This window comes from Neodiprion lecontei, chromosome 6 (assembly GCF_021901455.1).
Source record: "Neodiprion lecontei isolate iyNeoLeco1 chromosome 6, iyNeoLeco1.1, whole genome shotgun sequence".
Classification (NCBI taxonomy): Eukaryota; Metazoa; Arthropoda; class Insecta; order Hymenoptera; family Diprionidae; genus Neodiprion; species Neodiprion lecontei.
The window spans coordinates 17973236-17996980 of record NC_060265.1 but is presented as its reverse complement, the minus strand read 5'-3'; the positions used below and the strand labels follow the sequence as shown (position 1 = coordinate 17996980).

General features: G+C 40.1%; 1 protein-coding gene across 4 annotated transcripts in view; it reads left to right on the top strand.

Moving 5' to 3' along the window:
- The window catches only part of LOC107218884 (visual system homeobox 1-like), a 77753-nt gene that overhangs the window by 35727 nt on the left and 18281 nt on the right, over positions 1-23745 (top strand). For 2 of the 4 annotated variants that reach the window (XM_046743974.1, XM_046743972.1), the window contains exons 3-4: positions 4879-4969; positions 9368-9491. In XM_046743974.1, the coding sequence (XP_046599930.1) occupies positions 4879-4969; positions 9368-9491 (215 nt within the window). Of the gene's footprint in view, positions 1-4878; positions 4970-9361; positions 9492-23745 lie in introns of all 4 variants that reach the window. The other 2 variants (XM_046743973.1, XM_046743971.1) reach the window with 1 other exon arrangement.

Genomic DNA, 23745 nt, shown 5'->3' with positions numbered 1-23745 from the left:
TTGCGTCAGCTCACTTATATTGTCGACTTTACGTATGTTTATACAGAGAGGAATCATTTTTTTTTCTCAACAGTAAGTTATAACAGTATAATACATATACTTTGATCATCGATTGCCAAATTTTTAGCCAAACTATATGTGAAGTTATGAAACTGAGTATAAACTATAAATCTAATACCGGTTCATTTTCAATTGCCGTAACAGCTTACACTTTCAAATTATTCCACACACCCCAAGTACCGCAAAATTCATTTAAAGCATGCCTTGTTGCTCCGTACGTTAATTGCATATATTGGCATTCTTTTTCTATACTTCTTATTTTCTTTCAAATAAATTGAATTTCAACCTCCGTGCGTTGATTCAAATTCATGGTACATAGCCAATGTGAAATTACCATTATTCGGTTACACGGTGATCGGTTTCCTAAAAACCTAGAATTCAAAGTCGCGGGACGAAAGGGATCATGAATCACGATCACCGAATCAATGAGCGAACATTGTTGCACCATATGGCGAAGTGCTTCGGTACTCGCCCTCACTGTCCGGGAAAATAAGGGACTCGCGGCGTCCTGGAACTGCGGGCAATTCGCAACTCGGTAGATCCTGAGGGAATTTCTTCGTCAACGAGGATCAGCAGCCCAGCCGGTTGCTGCAGTGCTTGCGGATTAGACATGCGCCGGGGTGCTAAGTGGTTCTAATCGCTAACGGGATTTGATTAATTGACTGCTGGACAGAGTTCTGCTCGATGATGGAGAGAGGAGAGCAAAGGGAGAGCTTTGGCGGCGTGTCGATATTTCCGCCCCGTTATCGACCCTGCGACTCTAAGTCCAAGTCGAAGTCCCGGTCGACGATCGAACGGGAACCGTCAAGGAGTTCTCTCCGTTCTTCGACGGATACTTCAGATCAAAGCTTCGCGGGATATAATTGAATTTTAATACCCCCCAAGACGGATCTCGGACTCTCTCTTACAAAGAACCGAGGGACGTAATTCCGTGGTATTGCCCTCGGGTCATTGGGCTCGGCTTCTTACCAGAGATGCTTACCGCAGTCGCGATATCATCCCATTTTCCACCAACCGGAGGACCAGATTTTCCCGACCTCACCCTTATTCTCCTTCGATTCATGCACGCTCTTCTCTCGTTATACGCCACAGTTCTTTTCGTCCCAACTTCCGACGTACGCTATATCAATTTTTTCTAACTCCATTTTGAAATTACCTCCCGAGGGTCGACCGATTTGTACAAATCGCGGGCAGGTATATCCCAGGTGTAGTTCAGTGCGGTAAAATAACTGGTGCAACAAAGTGTCGCCAGATGTCATCGTGCAATAAACACTCTGGCAACAGCAGGTGTTGCGGGAAATGGGAATATACGATACTATCCAAGACTAGAAAGATTGTTTTGTCACAACCGCTGTGAAGTCCTTCACTCGTCTACTTTTACTAAAAATTGTCATTAAAAATGCAATATGAAAAAAAGTGTTACAACTATTCTATGAGTTCTTGTCTGTGTGGCAATTGTTTTATCAGTAGGCAGTCATTCGTAAGAAAACTTTCTTGCGACTGTCGCAATGAAGTCATATATTCGGACATTGTACAAAAAGAATAACAATCTCTATATAATACCGTATTATGTGAAATAAATGAAGTAGCACAAGAAGTGAAATAATTATCACGACCGTTTGTGATAATAAGAACATTCACGCGTTATTATAATTATATGCACTATATCATAGTTTGTCAGGGAGTGTAATCAAGAGAAATGTTCGTGGACTGACGTGGTCAATGAGGTGTCTAAGTCTTTCCAAAATCCACCTTTCCGAACTCGTTATTACACGGCAAACAGAGTGCAGGTGACACGTATACTCACAATGCCGAATCAGCGTATTGAACAAATTTACCCAACAGGTACAATAAATTTCGCATTGATTCGAGGATACAATTATCTGTAAAAGAAAAATATGAACTGGCATTTTTCGACCCAGCGTTGAACGATAAAAGAGTCGGCGTCCCGCGTGAACTCCGAAGAAATAGTCCGTGGCTAATAATATAAACGGAGCGTACGTGAGGATTCGGATAATGCGAAACAACTGGCTCACCTCGGGGAACTACGAATGTGGCAAGAAGCGAGACAAATCGCACTTAAGGAGTCATTCCGAAAGGTGAAGCTCCGCGGAGCGTTGAAAAGCGCCAAACGGAACGGGGCTGAGCTTGCGGGCCGGACGGAGGCAACCTAACCTAACAAGAGCCGACCCGGCCTGTTTCATTTTAAAAGCAATATTCACTCGGCTTGTTATTTCAAGCCATATGGCCGGCGTTCCATCCTTGCAATGGCCAAGACAGCGGTCCGAGGCGTAGGAGATGGGCCGGCGCTTTGTTGCCGGAAAATAGAAAAAATAGAAAAACCCTTTTCCCTCCGCTTCCCGTCCCTCTCAAGCTGTCTTCTCTTGCGCTTTTCATCGCGTATCTGGCTGACTACTCCCGTATATATATATATACATATATACATATATATATATATATATACACACACGCACATATATATATGTACATATGTAGACCTACCTGCACAGTGACGTCAGCAATGTTTCGTAGTCCAATTAGTTGGGGGATATAATTAGAATTAAGCTGTTAATTAATAGTTAGTTAGCTACCACCACGCGCCGCTCGGCTCGACGTTGCGCTTTACGACCGCCAGGGCGGGCTGCCTGCCGGCCTGAAACCCTCCGCTTCGTAAAGCTTGGGGGAGTTTCATTGTACAAAGTTGCACCAAAGCTTTTCCCTCATTAATTTCAAATTAATTTATAATTGATAATTATTTTCGGGGACAACGTACACCCCTCGAATATATCTACCTATATACATCCCTATTTTGGGTTACAGTATACACGCGTGTATACATCGATGTAAATCGGATATCTTCCTCCCCCTTTCCTCCTTGCCCCACTCGCCCCTCGGGCACCGCGCTTCGTTATTCAACCGAGCTTATAAGCCTGCGTTACGCATACCTTTCCGATAGCGGTAATAACAGCTTTTATCTCACGCTTTTACAGGTATGTAAATATATATGTACAGGTATATAACTACGAGGTAGCTTAGCTGAAGTGAAAACTTTGCAGACGTTGAAATTAATCCGATCCAGGAATCTACGCAATGACAGTCTTACTCGTTACCACAAATTATTCTCCTGCACGCAGTTTCCAAATTACTCAAAAGCTTTCGTCGAGGAAAATATGGGTCAATTTATTCATTGCTTTTTTTCTCACGGTATGGAAAAGTCAGGTAAATTTCAACTCGAGATTTTACAATTTTTCTTCGGTCGGATCCGAATATCAATCCGTTTCGATATGCATTCACAATTAAAATAAACATTAAAATTCAACAAAGATATTTTCTGCAATATTTGCAGAAAAAAAAACAAACAGATTGTTTGCTACGATTTGATCCATCGTTCCGACACAATTACATTACGTGTATTAGAAGTTAAGGTTAATATTTCCTTGATTGAAACTCGATCGGTATTCTGCTTTCTTCTTTTTTATCCCTTTCTTTCGCCTCTTTGTGCACCTAAAAACATCCATCGACAGCTGTAAGGTTTCGACGAAAGACCGAAACTCTCATTTTCCTAACGACGCGACGGTTGATTCCTGAGACCTGGTATATACTTCACACTGTACTATACACAAGTAATGCTTATATGTGTGTGCGAATTTCCGGTAAACTTTAAGGGTCGTAGTTTACTTCTCCGGATACATATATGTGCGCAAATGCGGCGAATACCTTGTACAGCATTTTCGAACTGCGAGTGAGTGCACGTGATAGATGGGTCATGCGAACAGCAGGTTAGGTTCGTGTGTGTATCCATTATAGGTACCTACATCGAGTAATCCGATACTTGGGTTGGAACGAGAGACGTATATCTGTGTAGAATATGTACAAATACACGAGGACTTGGTTCGCATTCGGGTTCATCGATGGATATAATTACGCGAACAAAGCGAAGCAAACGATAAAATGATACGCCTAATGAGCTTTGGGCTTAATTAAGCATTACACCAATGTACGAAGGGCTCGGAGTCACATTCGCGATTAGATACGCTGTGTAACGTTGATTCAATTGAATTGTATACGTATATGAAGTTGTATATATTGCTACTCAAACTGCAGCACTGAGAAAAAGTTCGTTTCTATAGCTGGTATGAAATTTTATTAAGCTGGGTAAAAGTTACAACAATGGTTTCAACGTCGTTGGAATTGCAAGACAATGTGGTAGTACTAAATTTCCTGGTTATTGAGACATTGATTCTGTTTGTTTATCGCACTTCCTTTCTTCAATTAAACGAGGACTTGACATCAATTCATCTACGAACCAACGCGAAATTATCGTAATGGTAACAAAAAAAATATAGCACGAGTCATGAGACTCAAACACAATAGTAGAATATTTTGGATTTTTGGGTTGTGACTCCAAAACTGATTTTTATTTAGTACCCAAAAATGATTAAGGAATCGCGTGTGTACTGAGAATCGGAAAAATATATCAGTGGCATCTGATATTTACGCCTTTGCACGAATCGAGCCAATTTATATCGAATCGGAATCCCTGGCTTGTTAATTAATCCAATTATATGTGGCAACGGTGAAAAAAAATGTCGTTCAACTTTTGTAGAAGCGTAACGTGATTAAAGTCAATTAGCGGCGAGTGCGCGCTGTTTTATTGTGTACACATAGAATCAAGTTCATGCTCGTAGAAAGTTTTTTTTAACTCGAAATTGCCTGGTCTTGTAATTTGCAACATTTTTTTTGCCTCACTTTGCTTGGTTCTCGCCAAGTTCATCTATTCTTTTTATAAATCTGTGCCAACTATGTGAATCGTTTCAGGTATCGGACACAGTATCGAAACTGGGAAAGACTTCACGGTCGACGGACTCTCAGGTTTCAGCAAAAAAAAGAAGAAGAAACGTCGCCATAGGTGAGTCTCTGCTCTGATCAAGCTGATTCACCATTTTATTAACTTATCTTTAGCTTGTTTGTTCGATTTGTTTTTTTTTCCTTTAAATCCCAGAAACAAAATTTTCAACTGTATAATTACCCATAAGGCAGCTGATGGTTGCCCGAGTATCAAGTTTCAGTCGGGTAAAGCATTTACTTTTTTTTAAGGGTCTTTCAATCGTTGAATTTATTATATTATCGTCTTATCAGCTGAGAGAATTTGAAACGCAGTGACTGTTATTGGAATAATCAAATTCATCAAATGTAATGGAATATTATCTCCTATTTACACTTCGTTTTCCTTTCTTTTTATTGCCACAATTACTGACATCACTTTATGCTACGGATGCGAAATTATTGGCAGTATTTTTTACAACTACAGCCACATTTTCACAGCCCAAATGAACCAGTCTGGACATAACGAACAAATTGCTTATGCATGTAATAAATTTGTACCTCATTTCGCGCAGACACTGACGACGTATCCAATATCGATGAAATTTAGTGTAATTATTCAGATGCAGTCAGCGATCAGACATTGCCGAATTTTAATCTTTTCGTCATGATTTTTCTACATTTCCCTCCTCGTTTTCAATGTTGAACAAGTTTTTTTTAAATTCATATTCAAAATCTCACCTCAGAAACGTAGATTGCCTGCATACGTATAATTATTTTCATCAATTCTTTATACGAAATTATCATTTCACTAAACCGATAACACATTTTCCGAAATTAATTTTTATCAACTTGGTGATATTTATGCGTAGTAAATTGAGAACTAGCTTTGTACACTGAATTTACTATTTTTCTATACGAAAACTGAGAGAAATTGTTAGTTCCGGTTACAGCTCAGTCCTTGACTATTTTCATTTTTTACCACAATCGAAAAATATAGTTCTAAATACAAAATGAAAATTAGGTTTGTAGCTGTTACCAGAAAGTCGAGTATCCGTTACTATTCTTTCTCATTACGATCACTGTTGCTATATTTTCTTGTATCTGTTGCGAAAATTTAATGCTTATGCAACAATAAATTGATCTCAAAGCCTTATATAACTAAAAAAGTAGAGTAAACCTCACAAACTGATTTTGCGTTGCAATAACCGAAAAAGCATCGACAATAGCGCAAAATGATTACATTGTCACTCGTTTCTTGTAATTCCAACAATATTCAAACAGTTTCTTTAACGATACCTGTTTTACTGAATTCTTCTAATCACTATAACAAACGAAAATTTTTCTCAGTGTATATCCAATAGAAACTTATTTTGAACAAATCAAAGCGCCTTAAATATTACTCCAAATTCAGCGTCGCATAGCAATCACGCGTCCTCGAATCGAACTCGAAGCATAGAATAAATCACGCAAAAAAAAAAGGTTAAAATTTTTGACGCGCGTACGCCTTTATAGACATGATAGACAGGTTAGCTAGGCGTAGCCTCGCTGTGTATAACCTGGAAGTTAAAAGGCCTGACCGGGCTGCAATCCTCTAACGAGCTGATCGCGGGATTTTCGGTAGGCAGAAGGATGACTTTGAATTCTAAAGAATTTGTTGAAGGAGTCGCTGCCTTCCGCCCTCCTAGTTCACGCCTGTCTGCCTCATCTCTGGAGCACAGTCACCGTTGTACAGGGGCCGATGATAAGTTCGTCTATATCCATCTGTCAGAAATTATCCCTAATTGGACGTCTTGCTGACAAATTGGATCGCTGCTACGGTAACACGATTATCGGTTCGGCGGGAATGATTGCAAGAAATTAGCAGAGAATTATTTGAGATTGTAGTTGTTATCCCTGGAGTGCAGCCGCGGAACCGAAATCGGTGAAAAACGGGGGGTCAAACACACCATCGAATATTTTTCGATTTCTGGTCCTATTGTAATATAATCATATATGTGTATCGATTACAGCGAAGTGGACCTCATTTTAGTGATACGTCAAATAATTGGTAGACACGTGTCACGAAGCTTTTACCACTTTTACTCAATACGCTTCCGGTTACGTATATTACGAACAAATATAACGGCTGAATCGATTCGAGTCAAGTATTGGAAAAAAATTAACTATTCAATGACGATACAAATTACGGAGACTATTTTTTTTTTTTTTTTTTTGATCTGTATATCTCTTTACCTCCAGTTACGAAATGATGATTCATAATTCTGAGAATCTTCTAATACGATTTTTCCGAGAATTCCATGCAAGACCAGCTTTCGTTCACAATTTATTATAATTCACTGTTACTTCATATATATATATATAATTCATTCCAAATCGTTTTACATGATTGGTCAAATTATTATATTTTCTATCTTTTTCGCCATCACTTACCGCTTCGAAATTTTTCTCATACGACAATTTGTCCCGCTATTTGCACAAATATTGAACCGAACAGCGACGATATATTTTTCTATAGAAATGTGCTTGCTAGAAAAACTTTGGGCTTCTATGCTCATCCGGTTAGTTTATTTTTTGAACTTGTCATCGTTACTCAGCGAGTGATTTTTGTTTCCTGGATCATCGTGGAGGTTTTCGAAAAGGGTGAAAACTCGAAGACAGCCAAGAGAAACCGTCCCCCGAATTGTATAAAACATTTTTGTCCCTCGATTGACCGCTGTGCTCGTATCGGTCGAATACGTAATTACACGTGTGCCGTTACACCGGTGTAAACCGCATATCCATTCGCAATTAAGCCCCATTCATCGATTGTATATAATCGTTACGTACGTGCAATTTGCGATTCGCGCGAGGCGAACGCGCCTGCGTCCCATGCCAAGTTATTAAGCGTCGCCCTACGGGCGTTCCGACCGCTTATACGTCACGAGCGAAGCCACCCGCCATTTTTTTACCGAGTGATCGGGTTACCACGATGCAGGGGCGATTGGTACAGCAGCATGAATCCGAGCCATGATCCAGGATTAAAAATTACGGATCGAGAAGCCGAGGAGAAAGAAGATGAAAGAATTTACTTACCTTTTTTTTTTTAACTTCCTCTTTCGGGAATGAAACGCCATTTTTTTTAAATAATCAAAAATAGTTGCTCAATCCTCCGATTTCACGCTTTCATCGCGTACCTATCTTTGAATTGCATTTTACTACTAATCGGGATTTCAAGTAACGCGGTAGAGTAAAAGATTTCTTTAATCGCACTAGATGTTTTTTGTAGAAAAATTTCGCAAAATATCGATTACAGCTGACGTTGAAGTTGAAAAATAACAACGGCTTACCACGTGGAGAAGGGGATTAGCAGTACTTCTTTTCCCGGAATAAAAACTCCATGCATTTATAACATGGGCTCAAAATTTCTATTATATTTTACTAAATGTTTCGTAATTTTGTCGAATTCTAGAATATAGGCGCTTTGGAAATGACGAATTGAGCCGTAATACAGCTGAAGGTTGTTTGAAAAAAATTAGAAATGTATTTTTTTTTTTTGACTAGTACTTTCTTAGGAAAAATTCTGAGGCCAATCTAAAATTACAATTTCTGATCTTGATCGATACCTCCTGAAATGCCCTTTTTATAATACACATAGTATAAGCTCTAGAGTAAATAATTTTTTGGTAATCACTTTCAACCGCTAACTTTGAGCAATTCTTTTTTTTTTTTAAAAGAAGGCGGCATTTACGATTAAAAAAAAATGCGATGAAACCAGTAGTCCGTGAATATACAGTGTACGTAATCCGACAAATTTATTCGAACCAATGAATTTTTAACCGACTTAATTAAACAGAGTGTATTTGGCCAGCAGTATTATTAGCGTAGATCACTCTCGATACGATTGACGTACCTTTTTTTTTAGGTACTTTCCAATATTTTATACGCCGGTATAAAACGAATTCAAATTGACAACGTGATTGAAATTTATTTGCAAGCCCAAAGCGATTAGGTGAACAAATGTTACCGAGTAAACACAAACCTGCGAACATTGAATCAATATGAAAATTGTTATCTCATATCGAGTTGTAACTTTTCACTTCAGTACCCATTATTACTGGTTACAAAATTTTTACTCCAGCAGAACACTGTACATCCAATGAAACACAATTTTCGGATAATCGAACAATGATGCGAAGAGACATTCGATTGAAAAAAATGTTCGATTTTGTACAAAGAAAGGTATCACAAAACCGATCGCTAACTTGACGTATCTTTGAAATTTGATAACCGTCAACGAAGTTGCGCAAATTAAATTCAGTACCAAATTTCCCGAAGACTTTCAGAGTCGTGGTCCTTGAATAGCGCAGATTTTCGCAATAGGCGAATCTCGATCTTCTATTTATTCGATCGCAACGCGTCTGGAACTAATTCTCCGCTAAAAACTAACTAGGGTGACAAGTTGTAATGGCATATAACTAGGTTCATACGGTTGTTGCTCCAGGACGATCTTCACGTCGCAGCAGCTGGAGGAGCTCGAGACGGCTTTCAAGGAGGCGCACTATCCGGACGTTTACGCCCGCGAGATGCTCAGCCTCCGAACGGATCTTCCCGAGGACCGAATACAGGTGAGCGAGTACATCTTTGTACCTACGTATATGAAATCGGGACACAACTGTGATAGTTTACCGCAGCGGAATCGCCCGCACGCGTTGCTATTTTGTGCGACAGAAAAATGCGACTGAATGCAATCTCCGAAATAAGAAGAAGGTTTCCGAATTTGAATAATAATTTTCTGCCAGAGTTACAACGATGATCAATTACCCTTACCATTGTATTTGTGTGAAAAAATTCTGCAGTCAAGTGTTGAATAATTATTTATGAACTGTCTGTTAACAATTATTATAATAGCGATGAGAATATTTTCGAACTTGCAGAACCGTTGCCAGAATTGTGATCCAAATGAATATTTCTGTCCTGTTTCACGATCATCGATGATTACTCATTTTTGTTATATAATGATCGAATGGTCAACCGGATTTTTGTATTTACAGGTATATTTGGATCACGACTCTTGGTTGAGGTCACGTTCCACTTTTCGTTTCTACGTTTCTCTATACTCCATGATGATAATTGATCTTAACTTCGCTGGGTATTTTCATTCGAGGAACATATCAAAAGTCATTGAAATCGCTCGGCTATACGAACAATACGACAATTTATCGTACGATAAGATGAAAGATATTCATATTTGCTAAACTGCTTCACCTGAAGTATTTTTTAATGGGATCAAACGAAAGCCATATTTTACTCAAGTACTGAAAACCGTCGTTCTAGAGGCAAGTCATATTTTATTGGATGAAAAAAGAAGAAGAACGATCTTCCACCATGCCTGACTCAGTCCGTCAAGTATCGTACTAATTTTTATGTAACGCAAGCATGTTTTACGTGTCTTTCGTGCTTGTCTTCCGTACGTAAAGTAACTATTGTAGCCATGGTGGGAGTGAGTCACGACTGCGCGTGCGTGGAGTAGGTACGATAAAGATCACGTTCAAGTCTTGAGAGTTAATGAAAACGGTCTTTTTCGTACTCCGCGCATGCGCAGTCGCAAGCAAATCTGACATTACGCGAGCCTAACCTCAATTCCGTGCTTCACGAAAAAACAATGTGTGCAACAAGGAAGCAGCGTCCTTTTCGCATCGCGTATTCGCAATATTCGTCTTCACCTCTAAGACTCATATCGCAAACTTACGTTCGGCTCGAAAAAACCTGGTTTGCCACCCTGTTGCACAATATACTATTTTCTACCCAGAACTAAAAAACAGAATCCAAGTTAAAGAAGAATTCCAAAAGAGAAGAGGCAAATTTTATCGAACACAGAACGCGAGCAGGTTGATTTTGAAAAAAGAGAATAATATTCTTGACAATACGCATAACAGCCTGTATTTTTCGTTAACACCGCGAAGAAAATTCTGTCGCATTTGTTCAGTGAGAGGGAATTAAGGGATGCGTAAATGGCATCGCGACACACATACCGACTGCCGGAGAAGTTTTATAACAACGCGGATTGCAGGCTGCACTGTGCAGCAAGGAAAAGACGAACGTAAGCTCGCGGCGTTTATACTTGTGCGCATTAATATACAGCGTTTCAGAGCGTGGCTGCGGTGAAAACGGAAAACAATACTTTACATCGCACACCCGCGGACGAGAAAAACAAAACCGTCCTTGCACCTTTTATACATACCCATACACACACACACCGACTTCCCCGTGAAAAATACGCGTTTCGCGGCGATTTCTGCATGGCGGAACGCGAACAAGCGGCCCTTTTCTTCGCGGCGGAATTGCCCGTATATGCCGACACCGCGCCACCGGATCCTGAAACCAGCCAGTCCCATCCCGTCCATCATCTGCAGAGAGCAACCCTCGAGGACCTCGACCCTCGTGGTTCGGCTGAAACCCTTCGCCACGGCCGGCCGGATGACCTTAAAGGTGGGACCAACCCTTTCGGGAGTTTCGTGGTGGTTGTATCTTGCCGGTGGGAAAAATTCGGCACCAGTCCCGCATTCGAGCGTGGCTTTCGAATTCTATTTGACAGTAGTGACGCAGTTTCTTGGTGCTACTCATGGATTCGAGTTGACTCCTGAGAGGAAGAGTGAAATCAAGGTTGTCGAAGGAGACAACCTGCAGCATTCCTCGAGAATGTCAATGATCTGTATCCGTCATCACCGCGAGTATCGATCGCAAAGTTCCGACACAGTTGGGGATTAGTCTCCGGGATTGCAGCTCCGTGCCATTGCAGATTGAAGAGTTTGGAAAACCGTGATATCTGACAAAACAATATCATGGAAGCCTTGCAATTTTTGCGTTTTCAATTTCAATAACCTCACGCATTGATACAAAATGTGCAATTGTATTTCATTCCACACGCTTGTAGTCCGCAAGTATAACATATACCGGTTATTTTCCTTGATACAAGTTTACTTCACAAGTGTAGTAAAGCTTAGGTCGGATATCATCGTGCATGTCCCTACATGTAGGATAGAAATTCTTGTGCCATTGCACGATGGTGCACCACGTTCCAACACTGCTTCTTGGACACTAGCCGTGTAGGTAGAGATTATACGAGTTGCGTATACCTACCGAATGGAACGAACTTGTGTGAGGTGTGGTAACACACGTAGGACAAGTGCACACGTAGACGCAGAGCAGCAGCGCATGCAAGAGAAAGCAGCAGTACCAACAAAGCGGCCATTGCAGGGTGGGTGCGGTCGCCCGGGCCAATCAGAGGGCCGGAACGGGAGCCGCGGGCCAATCAGAACTCTGCCTCGTCGTCTTTTGTTTCTAAGTTACGCGCGGGACACAATAACGAGCCTGCAGGACCGTAGAGAGGGGTTGGTAATCGTTAACGGGATATTTTCGTCCCGCTCGCGGTCTCTCCGCTGCCTTATCCTCCTTCCACTCCCCTTTTAATCTCTCTCTCTCCCTCCCCCCTCGCCTCGCCTCACCTCGCCGCCACCCTTCCTCTTACCGCTGGCTCCCTCCTCGCCATCCTTCGGCTTCAACGACCAGGCGCCAGGAATATCCGCGCACTGTGTGCGAGCCAGCGATCAGGACTTCCTTTTGAATATGGTTGCGGGCTACGCGCGGAGGCAGTCCTGTACGATTGGTTTCGGGGTGGAAAATAATAAGGGTTGAATAACCGGATTCTCTCTCGCTATTCCGCTTGCATATACCTGATTATTTGGTATTACGGATCAATGTACAATATACGTTTTGTACCCGTTTACTCGATACGAATTGATCATCCCAATAGCAACACGTACGCATCCATTCGTCTCGCCGGAATCGTTGGGGAAAATTTGTAACGTAACTTTTCCAAATCGGAGATAAACAACGATTTTTGTACGATTATTACAGACTGCTTTCGACTCCGTTTTCAGATACCAACTAATCGTATTTCGCTGATATATAACGAGGCGCTATAAGACTGATCAAAGATACCTTCGAGTCTAATTGCCGAATTTCCGCTTTTGAGTCTTGACTGTAAAACGGACTTTGGATGGATATGGTTGACCTGATAATAACAAGCAGGCATTTCATATTTTCGCGCGGAGTAGTAGAGGAATCTACTATGTACAAAGTGCGATTATGACCGTGTCAACAAACGTGCGGGGATATGGAATTAAATTTATAATTCAACACCGTATACGGACGTACAGGTATACGCACATGTGTGCGTATGTAACTGCCTAATAATTTAATGAAGTAATAACACGTAACGCCTTGGTTAACAAGGCAGGCTGCTGTTAGACTGCGTAATTTGGTAATAGCCACGTGTGCATGCAGACACCCCGAATACATACCAAGTATATAACATGTAATATTTCTACATACAATATATGCTATAGTCATCCTTCGTATTTTTATACGGTTCGCCTCAAACCGGAAACCGTTCTTCAACGGCAATTTAACAATTCCCTCGAGACTTGAGCCCGATATCACTCTCCTACGTGCATGGACGTAATATATGTGGCATCAAGCTGTATTACACCTACAACTTTCCCCGGTGACGTCCCAATTCTCCGTGTCATAGTTTTACCAGAGTTCAGGAGCTTCCGCAAGAACTCCAGGCTTACGGGTTTCACCATACGAATCCAAGGTTAGAAAAAGGAAAATAAAGTTGAAAGATATTCCTGCTGTGGTATAGAAATATAAATGTGAGCAATTTCGAAATACACAAGACAAGATATCAACAATTTTGCGAAAATGATTCACAGTCAGAATGTTCGAAATGATCGTACCATGGGGATTTTGATTTGATTCTTATGTGTTTTTGGGCTTATTTTATTCACCATAGAGACCGCCGCAAAAAGAGCATCTTTCGGTACCTGAGAAGTCGTTTTCGAACATTTTCAACAGCGGATGTACGCGATTCTCCCGATTTCACGTAAACAAGGTATCACAGCCAAACCACCAAACCGATTCTCGTGAAATTTACACAGGATACTGTTTCTAACCCGAAGACGTGCAGATAAGCTTTTCCTTCCGATCCCATTTTCGGTTTAGAAACTGCAGTCGCCAACTCCGTCAACTCTGAAGATACCAAAGCGGGCTTTAAAACACAATCCGTTGGCCTCAACTGTAAATTTTTTTATATTCTTTGTTTACTTTTTTTAACTATAAATCCAACATGAACATTGGAACGGTTGAACACTATATTCAAACGAACTAGCGCTAAAACAAGTCGGTTATTTTTGCGTGGGCAAACGACCCGGGAAACTAAGAGAGATACTACACCAATTTGTGTGAAAGACGCTTCGATACGGTCGATTTTCTGAAATCCATTCCAGCTTCCTCATCCGGTCCCTGATCGGACTTCCCGCACGCCGTTGCATTGTCGGGCCGTGTCGCAACGTCCCTGCTTTTCATTCAGGTCCCGTTTTATCGAAGAATCCAAAACCTCGATATGGAAGCACCGGGCTTTTCATCCTCGGCCCAGTTTCCACGCGACATCCGAGCCTTTTCTACCGGAAGAAAAAATCCCTCCTTTCGACACTGTATCCACTGTTTCTCGACCCGCGAAAACTTTCACCGGGCTTCGTAAATACGCCGTGATGGCACGGAGATAATTCTCTCCGAGGCGGCTTGTGTGTTGCGCGTGTATAAGCGCGGACGAATGGTGGATGGATTCGAATCCATTGTTCGAAGAGCGGTTCCTATTGTCTGAAAGGAAGACGTACTGTGTCCAGCTCGAGTCCCGGCCAGTCATCGGACGGACAAATTACGGCTGCCACCCTCGGACGGTTCCGAACAGGTTAACGGCCAAGACTGTCAGGCTGATACACCTGAGAACCTCTAGAAATTTGATGGGGTCCTTTTCAAACTGACGTTATAATCACACCCGCTTCAACCGGACGAATTATGTTGCATACCTACACTTGTGCGTGGCGTCTCTACGCTTTCAAAGTTTTATAACACGCGTTTCACTCGAATCGGCCTGATTTTCTATATTACACATCTAATTGCCGTGTGGCAGCCGTTGTATGGTATTCAAGTATCACGTGTACTTACAAAACATTGCACAGTGGTCTTATCATCTGTACACTGAGAGAAATTTTTACTTTCGGTTACCGCTTGGTCCTTAATTATTTTCAGCTTTTACCACAATCGAAAAGTATATAGTTCTAGGTAGAAAATAAAAATTAGTTTTCTAGCTGTTACCGGTAAGTCTAGTACCTATCCGTTACTATTCTTTCTCATTACTATCGCTGTTACCATATTTTCTTGCTACTGTTGCGAAGATTTAATGCTTGTGCAACGATAAATTGATGTTAAAGCCTTGTTTGACTAAAAAAGTACAGTAAAGTTAACAAACTGATTTTGCGTTGCAATTACGAAAAAAGGATCGATGATAGCGCGAAATGGTTGCATGTACCTCGTTTTGCGTGATTCTAACAATATTTAAACCGTTTTTGTTTTTTTCAACGATACTTGTTTTACCGAATTTTTCTAGTTACTGTAACAAATGAAATTTTTCTCAGTGTACTTTATGCCTTGTACGCTATGCCCGATTGCAATGGTGTGCTTGATTTTGAGGTTTCGGTCATTCGCTTCTCCGATTCTCAAGCCTATCATGCTACTTGATCTGATCATCCAATTTCATCTCAACAAAGCTGCAGTCGCGTTCCGTCGTTCCTGTAATTTGGAATTTCGATGGAGCATATCAATGTTTGGAAAATGTAACGAGTGCAGCCTGTAAAGTCATGTCGCAAAATGTGTAAAAACTTGGATTATTGGTTAAATTTTAATTGTTATTTATGTGTATGAAAACTTTCAGTGTATCATTTCAGAATCAAAATACTTGCGACCCTGGTACAAACCGAGGTTTTACTGAAACCGTAATGAAAGAAAACGAACAAACGAGAATAGCTGATTTGTTCAAAAATAAAAATTTTATCCGATGATAGTCGTAAATAAAAAATTCCTCAATATACCCGTCAGTACGGATCAGAATCTTCTAAGCAGACGGGAAACAAGTTTATAAAAACTCTAATAAGTATCATACAAAACGTCGTTCCAAGAGGGCCAGAAAAAAATCTGCGACACCATTAACAAAATTCATTACATTGCATGTAACGGAAAGAAAGCTGTTTTATTAGATTTACATAACGATATTCGCTGTTAACTCTTTAATCTCTTTTTTTCTAACTCGTTTGCCTGGTGAAATTCGTCCCTCGTTAAAATGAGAATGAGAGTTAACACATAGAGTTGTATAATAATCACGCTACGTACTTTTGACATCAGTACGTACATTGCTCGTATAAATTCTCCAGCTTGTTTACTTCTTCACTGAGTAAAATTCTCTCAATAAAAAACAAAAAAGGAAACTATCTTGCTTTAATTTTGGCTAAAAATAAACGAAATCGTTTTGCGAACGGGTCAAATATTCTGTCCAAAGAACAATTGAAGAACAAGCTTTCGCAGATCCAGAAACGATCCGAAGCTGCCGAGTTAAGTTTTTTTCCCCGGGGTGTCAAAGTGCGGATAAAAGAGATTCGGCCCCCTGCCAAGCGCTTAATCGAAATGTCCTCGGCAGATTTCCAGCCCTGCGATCTTAGAGTGAAACTTGTATTATCGCGTTTCAGGTCTCCGGATAAAAATTTGGGCGTATGAGAATTAAACGAGGAAATTATATATATTTATATACACTTTGACGATGGGTAAAAGTTAGCGGCGCGTGAACACGTATCAAAATAAGCGGCTCCAGCCGACAGTAATAACGATATTGACAAATAATGAACAATAATGATAAATGCTCCCGACGTTCACAACGTCAATGGAACGCCGACGGAGATAGTGTCAGACCAAGAGGGGGCTGCGCTTGATCGCAGATTTCCGAACAAAGTACAAGTAATTTCATTCCAATTTCTTCTGGGGTGGAAAAATTATAGGGCATTCACGTGCGCGGCCGCGGTTTCGATTAATCTGGGGTTAATGAATTATTACACTCACACACACACGCGCACGTGTACTGCGATATATGTATATATATATATATGCGTGATGTATTACATGTCCATCGATTGGGGTCAGCAGCTTGTGCCAACGGATGACGTTTCATTTCCATTTCGCTTTTTCCAAAGTACGAAGATCGGTAGCTGAAAAAATAGTAGAAATATTTTAGTGCCACAATTAGTGGATGAAGTATGCAAACGATAAATAACTTTCCAAAAATTTAGGTATTACCGTGATTTTTTTTTTTTTTTTTATCTGGAATATGAACAAGAAGAATCGAATAGCTTAGAAGGATAAGTTCTCAAATTTTCCCGCTATGATTATTGTATTTGTGAACATAAGGATGTCGAACGAAACAATTTTTGTACATTTGCAAACAAAAAACACTACGTACCGATTCTTCTTTGTATCTGATCAACAGGGACCAAATTAATATGTAAGTACATAATTCTTATTTAAATCATTTTCATTTCTTATTTGGTTTTACATAAAGTATGATGTTTGGAGTCGGAAAATGCAGTTTCTATTTCCCGTATTCTTTTCTATATTTTAGTTTTTTAAGTATACAACTTTGTAATTTTTAATACATACTTATACGGGCCCCACTGATCAGTTTCAAGTTAAATGTAACCGAATCAATGTTTCGGTAACTTTTGGCTACGTACATGTAGGCATAACGGCTGCGTTGAAAATCGTTATAAAAGTTCAAGCTTGCATTCGTATAGGTGAAAGTTTTAACCGCGATGATAAGTTCGAGAAAAATTAGCTTACAACTTAATTACTGGCGGAAATGTTGAAAATTTCGATAGACGGGTTACGGGGGAACGTGAGATGGCACTTGAGGTCAGAAAGAAATTGACGTGACGTAGGTAGCAGTGGTGGCGTTTTACAAATTACAAGTCATCAGCACGGCTCTCCGTACGGTTCTACAAGTTTCTCACAAAGGGTTCTCTGTGCCAAAAGTTCTCTATTCTTGACAACAGGCTTCATTGTGTAGAAAAAGGTACTTGGGCATACGAAGAGAAATTCTGATTGATGTAGAAATTTACGTATCGTTGGTATTATTATAAATAGAAGTCCATGCTTGTACAGCAACACTAAGGCTGTACTGATGCGATTTAATTGTTTTTTAGGCGCGAGAAAAAAATGTTGTCAAATTAGGTCGCGTTATTGCTAAAAACAGTCTCAAGTGAACGTAATTATGCAATTCGTGCGTAAATTGCTACAGCTGTATAACTTGGCGTAAATTTTTTCCTGTAGTTTTACAAAAAGATTTTTTGTTTTTTTTTTTTATTCGTATTAATCAATTGTTTACAATTTTTTTGTCGTCTGTCACTGTAGGTGCTGCATTAAGTCTGCAGAACCTTGGTATTGAAAAAATATACAAGAAACGTTTGTTTTTTTACAAAGTTACCACCGACCGAGCAAGTCTGTATTCGAGTGGATGATTTTCAATTTTCTCACCGTTGCCACTAATATTTAACTCTTGTGTTTTTTTAAAATTAAACTGCGAAAAGAAAAAATCGAGTGAATCGCTAAAGGTTATATCTCATTTACTTCAAAGTCTCGGTCGCATTTCACTTGCATTAATATTTTTCATTCGAAAAATTGAATCACGCATTATACACAGTACGCTAAGTATTTCACCGAAACTGCAACATTTGGAACGGCATAAAAGTGCGGCTTTCACATTTCAAGTTTTCCTGATTTTTTCGTGTAAGGTGGCTTCCGCCGCATCGATGAAAGATTCTTCCATAAGCTTTAGATCGGTACTATTTTTCAAACCTAAAATTCGTCATTCTCCTGTCTTTTTGAAAAATCCCAAATTCCGCGCTATTATCACGCGTGCTTTCAACCGCGCATAAATATTGCAACATTTTTCGCGTTTCTCGAGTCGGTGGGACGCGTTAAACCCAAAAGCGGATCGTAACTCTGATCTTAACCATTTCCGACGGAAGTCTCCATTATTCCAGACGGTCGTATCATCTCCTTAAGGAGTTGGCGAGTCCCGTCGCCAGGAGACGCCAGCCGCGTTCTTCTCGCGGCCAAGATGACGCGGATCGGCGGCGGCGGAGGCGGCGGGTAATGGTTTGGAACGGCTCAAATGACCCGCGAATTCAGCTCGAGGAGTCTGTTTATGTTTGGTAGGCATTCCCGCAGAGTCGGGAATAAAGTCGACGAAAATTATACCGTAATATTACCATTTTCACGGGAAATTTATGGTAATTTACAATCCCAACTGGCCTTTAAACAACCGTTTAAGACTGTCGCTGTATTCGTGCGAATTCTACAGTCCGCGGTGCGTTTATCTGATAACCCACGTCAGATGTGTGTTCGTATAATACACCGGAAAACATCTCGGCGGGAGATTTTATCATCGGAAATATTTTCACCGCCGAAACTCACCGGGTAAGAAAGATTTATGGTAATGCAGTGCTTGTACGTTTGGTAAGTCGTTTTTAAACGAGGTTACGCGTGTATAAAGTGAGTTTCGTATAAACCTACTGGCACAATGAGAGAAATTTTTCGCCGAATCGACTGTATTTTAACCGCTGAGAATCCAAGACGGACTTTGTAATTTCGTTAGCTGGGAATAAACTAGAAGTGCGTACATTTCCGGAGAATTATTTTGCCAAATATATGCATTAAAAGTAACTAGAATCACCAGAATACTCAAATCATTTGCAGAACATGGAGAAAAGTTGTCAGTAGTTACAACTATTTTATTTCTCGTGTAACATCCGATTTTGAATGAGCAGTCCATTCGTTGTTAGCGGTTAAAAAGGACTAGCTATAAAATTAAAAAACGACGTAGTCGGATCGTCGAAAAAAAAATAGCAAGAACTATGACTACGATTTAGAATTACTTTCCTAGACACGGCGCGAGAATTTGTGAGATCCTCGCGTAATTTATGGACCAAACAGAAGCCTCTGAATCTGTTTTACATCGTGAAAACTTGAATTGATGTAGTATTCCTTTTTCCTTTTCAATCCAGGAATATCATCGCGTTCCGTACAGCAGCTATAAGTTACGTGTATAATACGGCGAAGCAAATTATTTCGGTGCTTGAGGTTGAAATTAATTAATAACGTAGGCACTCGAGGCTCGAAGGTATGCGGGTACCAGTTATACACAGCATCTGCATACCAAAGAAAATGGTAAACTCGATTATGTTAATGCTGAGTCTTTCAGGTCTCGAGTGCGTGGGTCGCGATGAAAGAATAACAGAGTTTGAGTAAAGGATTTGACCAGCTCCCAAGTGCATCTCGAGATTTCATTTTACCCTCTTTTTCCCCTCTGCAATGTTGGATTTTTTTTTTTAACTTCTTTCCTCTTGGTCCGTCTAATTTTGGGCTCAAAAGGGTCGTCGGGAAAACACGTGTAGCTGCGTTGTGTATTGGTACATAAATCACGGGCTAACGCTGTGTAAACTGTCGTAGCTTACAAATTAGCCGCAGCCTTGGAGAGCTGTAAAATAAATATTTTCACATTTGACCACCGTCAACAGATTATAGAAATTTTCTACCCGCCGCGGTATAACGATCCGGCAAACGCTGCATTGGCTTTGTTAAATACGATGAGTCGCTGCTTTTTGATTTCTCAAGAAACGAATCTTCGGAATAACGCTCCAGCCCTCGACCCTCGACCCTCGCACTCATTATGCCAAGTGGAAGTAGGTATGTATACATACCTTTGTTTCAACAGGGATGTTGCATCCTCTTTTTATCAAGGAAAAAAGGATTTCGCCCGATTAATTGCTCGACACGAGCACAATATACAACAAAAGTATAAATTTCCGTCACGTTATTTCGAGATTACTTCTAGAACAAAAAAACACACCTCGTCTCGTTCAAATTTTAAATAAAAAACATTTTACAACCATCAAATTTCTCCACGTCTACAAATTTAATTTTCGTTGTTTTCTATCAAAAAAATATTCATTTTTCTTAGGTATACACCGTTACCTATACGATTCTCTAACGGATTGATAGACTCGTTTTTTTTTTTTTAAATCTGGTTACATTCGTAATCGTAATTTAACGGGAATATTTCTCGATAAATTTTCGAGTCCAAGCCATTAGGATGTGCGGAAAAAATTCATTGCGGTAGAGAAAACTGCGCGCATTGTTACGCATTTCAATAACTTTTGTAACCCGAATCCATTCACGTGCACACTTTATTAGTTCGTGGTTCGGAATAATGGTTCTGCAGGGTAATAGACAGGTCTTAGTCACTGGGAATTTATCGATTTTGTCCTCGGAATATAGCAGTGCAGGTCCATCAACGAACTACTTCCTGTCCACTGCGTTGTTGGACGGATTATACAGAATCTGCATCTTCGGACTTACGCTTGAGCAGTTTGTGGAACTCAACCAGCCAACTCGTACTGTATTAATTATGTTTTTCCCTTCAAATCCGCTTTCAAATAAGTCAATTCGAGTGGACGAAAACCTGTAGGTAGATCGATTTGCCAAAATTTATGCACATGCAATAATGTACTGATTATTATTAATATGCTGAATTTTTTTGTTTTAAAAACGAATCACTGCATCATTTTCACCTTAGAGGGAAAATATTTTTTACAAGAGAAATTATTTTACATATTTTAAGTAAGATTTTCTCAGTACAAAAAGGTACTTGGCATAAGTGTGAGAAAAGTATCAAATTTCTCATGTGATGAAAGTGGAAAACACGCGTTTCTTTGTCTTTCGTGAAAACATACGTCTGTGGATTTTACAACCGATTGAATTTCACTGATTTTGTTGCAGGTTATTTTCTTTTTCTAATTCTAGTCTAATCGAAAAAATAAAATACGTAAACGAGGGGTTATTCACTCGCGAATTTAATGTACACCTGATTTGAAGATTGCAAACGTTTCAAAAGATTTCAACTATTACGAAGATTTCAAGAATATCAAAGATTCCAAAGACTTGAAGAGATTTGAAGAGATTGCAAATGATTTCAAATAATTTCGGGAGATTTGTAAGGATCTCAAAGGATGGCAATTAATTTCGAGAGATTCCTAATGACTTTAGGAGATTTCAGAAGAATTAAAAAATTACAAACAATTTCAGGGATTTCAATGATTTCAAAAAATTTCAGAATACGCAAAATATTTCTGAGTATTTCAAAGATTTCAAGAGACTTGACAAGATTCACGAAAAGGTGTACACTAGATTTCAGGAGTGATTAACCTCTCTTACGTAACCTAATTATTTTTTATATCTCTCTTTGCAATGCATCTACAGGCATGTTGTGAAATTAATTCGTGCAAAGATCTAATTCCAGTAAAATCAGGCGTTACGCAATGTTGAAAAAATGTCCAAACACTGAGAGAAATTTTTAGTTCCGGTTACCGCTCAGTCCTTGACTATTTTCATTTTTTACCACAATCGAAAAATATAGTTCTAGGTACAAAATGAAAATTAGTTTTCTAGCCGTTACCGGAAAGTCTGGTATCCGTTGCTATTCTTTCTCATTACGATCACTGTTGCTATATTTTCTTGCAACTGTTGCGAAAATTTAATGCTTGTGCAAGAATAAATTGACGTCAAAGCCTTGTTTAAGCGAAAAAGTAGAGTAAACCTCAGAAACTGATTTTGCGTTGCAATTACCGAAGAAAGGATCAACGATAGCGCGAAACGGTAACGCGTACCTCGTTTTTCGTTATTCCGACAACATTCAAACAGTTTTTTCCAACGATGCCTGTCGTACTGAATTTTTCTAGTTACCGTAACAAATGAAAATTTTCTCAGTGAACAACCGTTGAGAGGAATGATTTAATCCTCGCAAGTTAAGGTAAAAACGAAATGCTTTTTCGGTCGGTACGTGACTTGAACCAAAAATTCCTCAGTGCATAACACGAGTCGCGCAGCCGAAGAGCGCGTCGTGAAATGTCAGAGCGGAACGGGGGCCAGTTAAACCGAGGATCAAATTAAAATCGAATTAAAATATATCCAGGATGAGTGATTCAGCCGCAGTCGGTTTTCCCCCCTCGGAATTTCCCTTTCGACAGCCCCACTTTCGCAGGACTAAGTTGGTGCATCGGGAACAGCAGTCGCTGCCGTTGACGTCGAGGAGTCAACGGCTGGGCCAAATACATCGGGGGATGCTGCAGGGCTCATGAATTTTATATCACTTGTCGAAATGATTAAATGATTCGACGCCGAGGGTTCGGGCTCGGCGCGCCACCGACGGCTTTTGACTTCTACGCGGCACGTTTATGAGGGGAAGAATCGTTCCTATCCCGCTAGACTTATACTCGTAACGCACTGTTATACGTTCAATTATTCACATTAACAGGACCCCGCGGCTTACGGAGCGTCCCGATGCTTGCGTACTTACCCACTCGTGTTGTTATTCGCGCAGGACTCGGCGAAAAATGCGTTCCTTCTTTTATACGTACAACTGAGGCGAAATTGATAAAAGGGAAACCGGCTTCGCCCACGTTACGCGGGAAAATAAATTCCTCAAAGGCTCGGCTCGGAGGACTTAATTGTTTTCAGGCGGCGAGATAAATGATAGTAATCCAACATCCATTTTTTGCGCTTCGTTATTATGAAGAGAAAACGTGAATTGAGAAGAGTTGGTAGCAAATTTTTTAAGAAACAATCGAACGACTAACAACAAGTGCGGTAAAAATTGGCGCGGAAAATTGTTCGCCGGATATTTTTTGCATTTCGTATTTCAAATACCTTTTGAACAATCAAAAACTTCACTTCGTGTATTTCTTTAGGAAAGTAACTACTACCTGTGCTATTCGTACAGTCAAATAACGGATTTTTGTATTCGTTCAAAAGTTCGCTGTCCAATATCTCGAAACAAATTTTTGCCACTACGTATGTATGGTAAAGATGCCATGT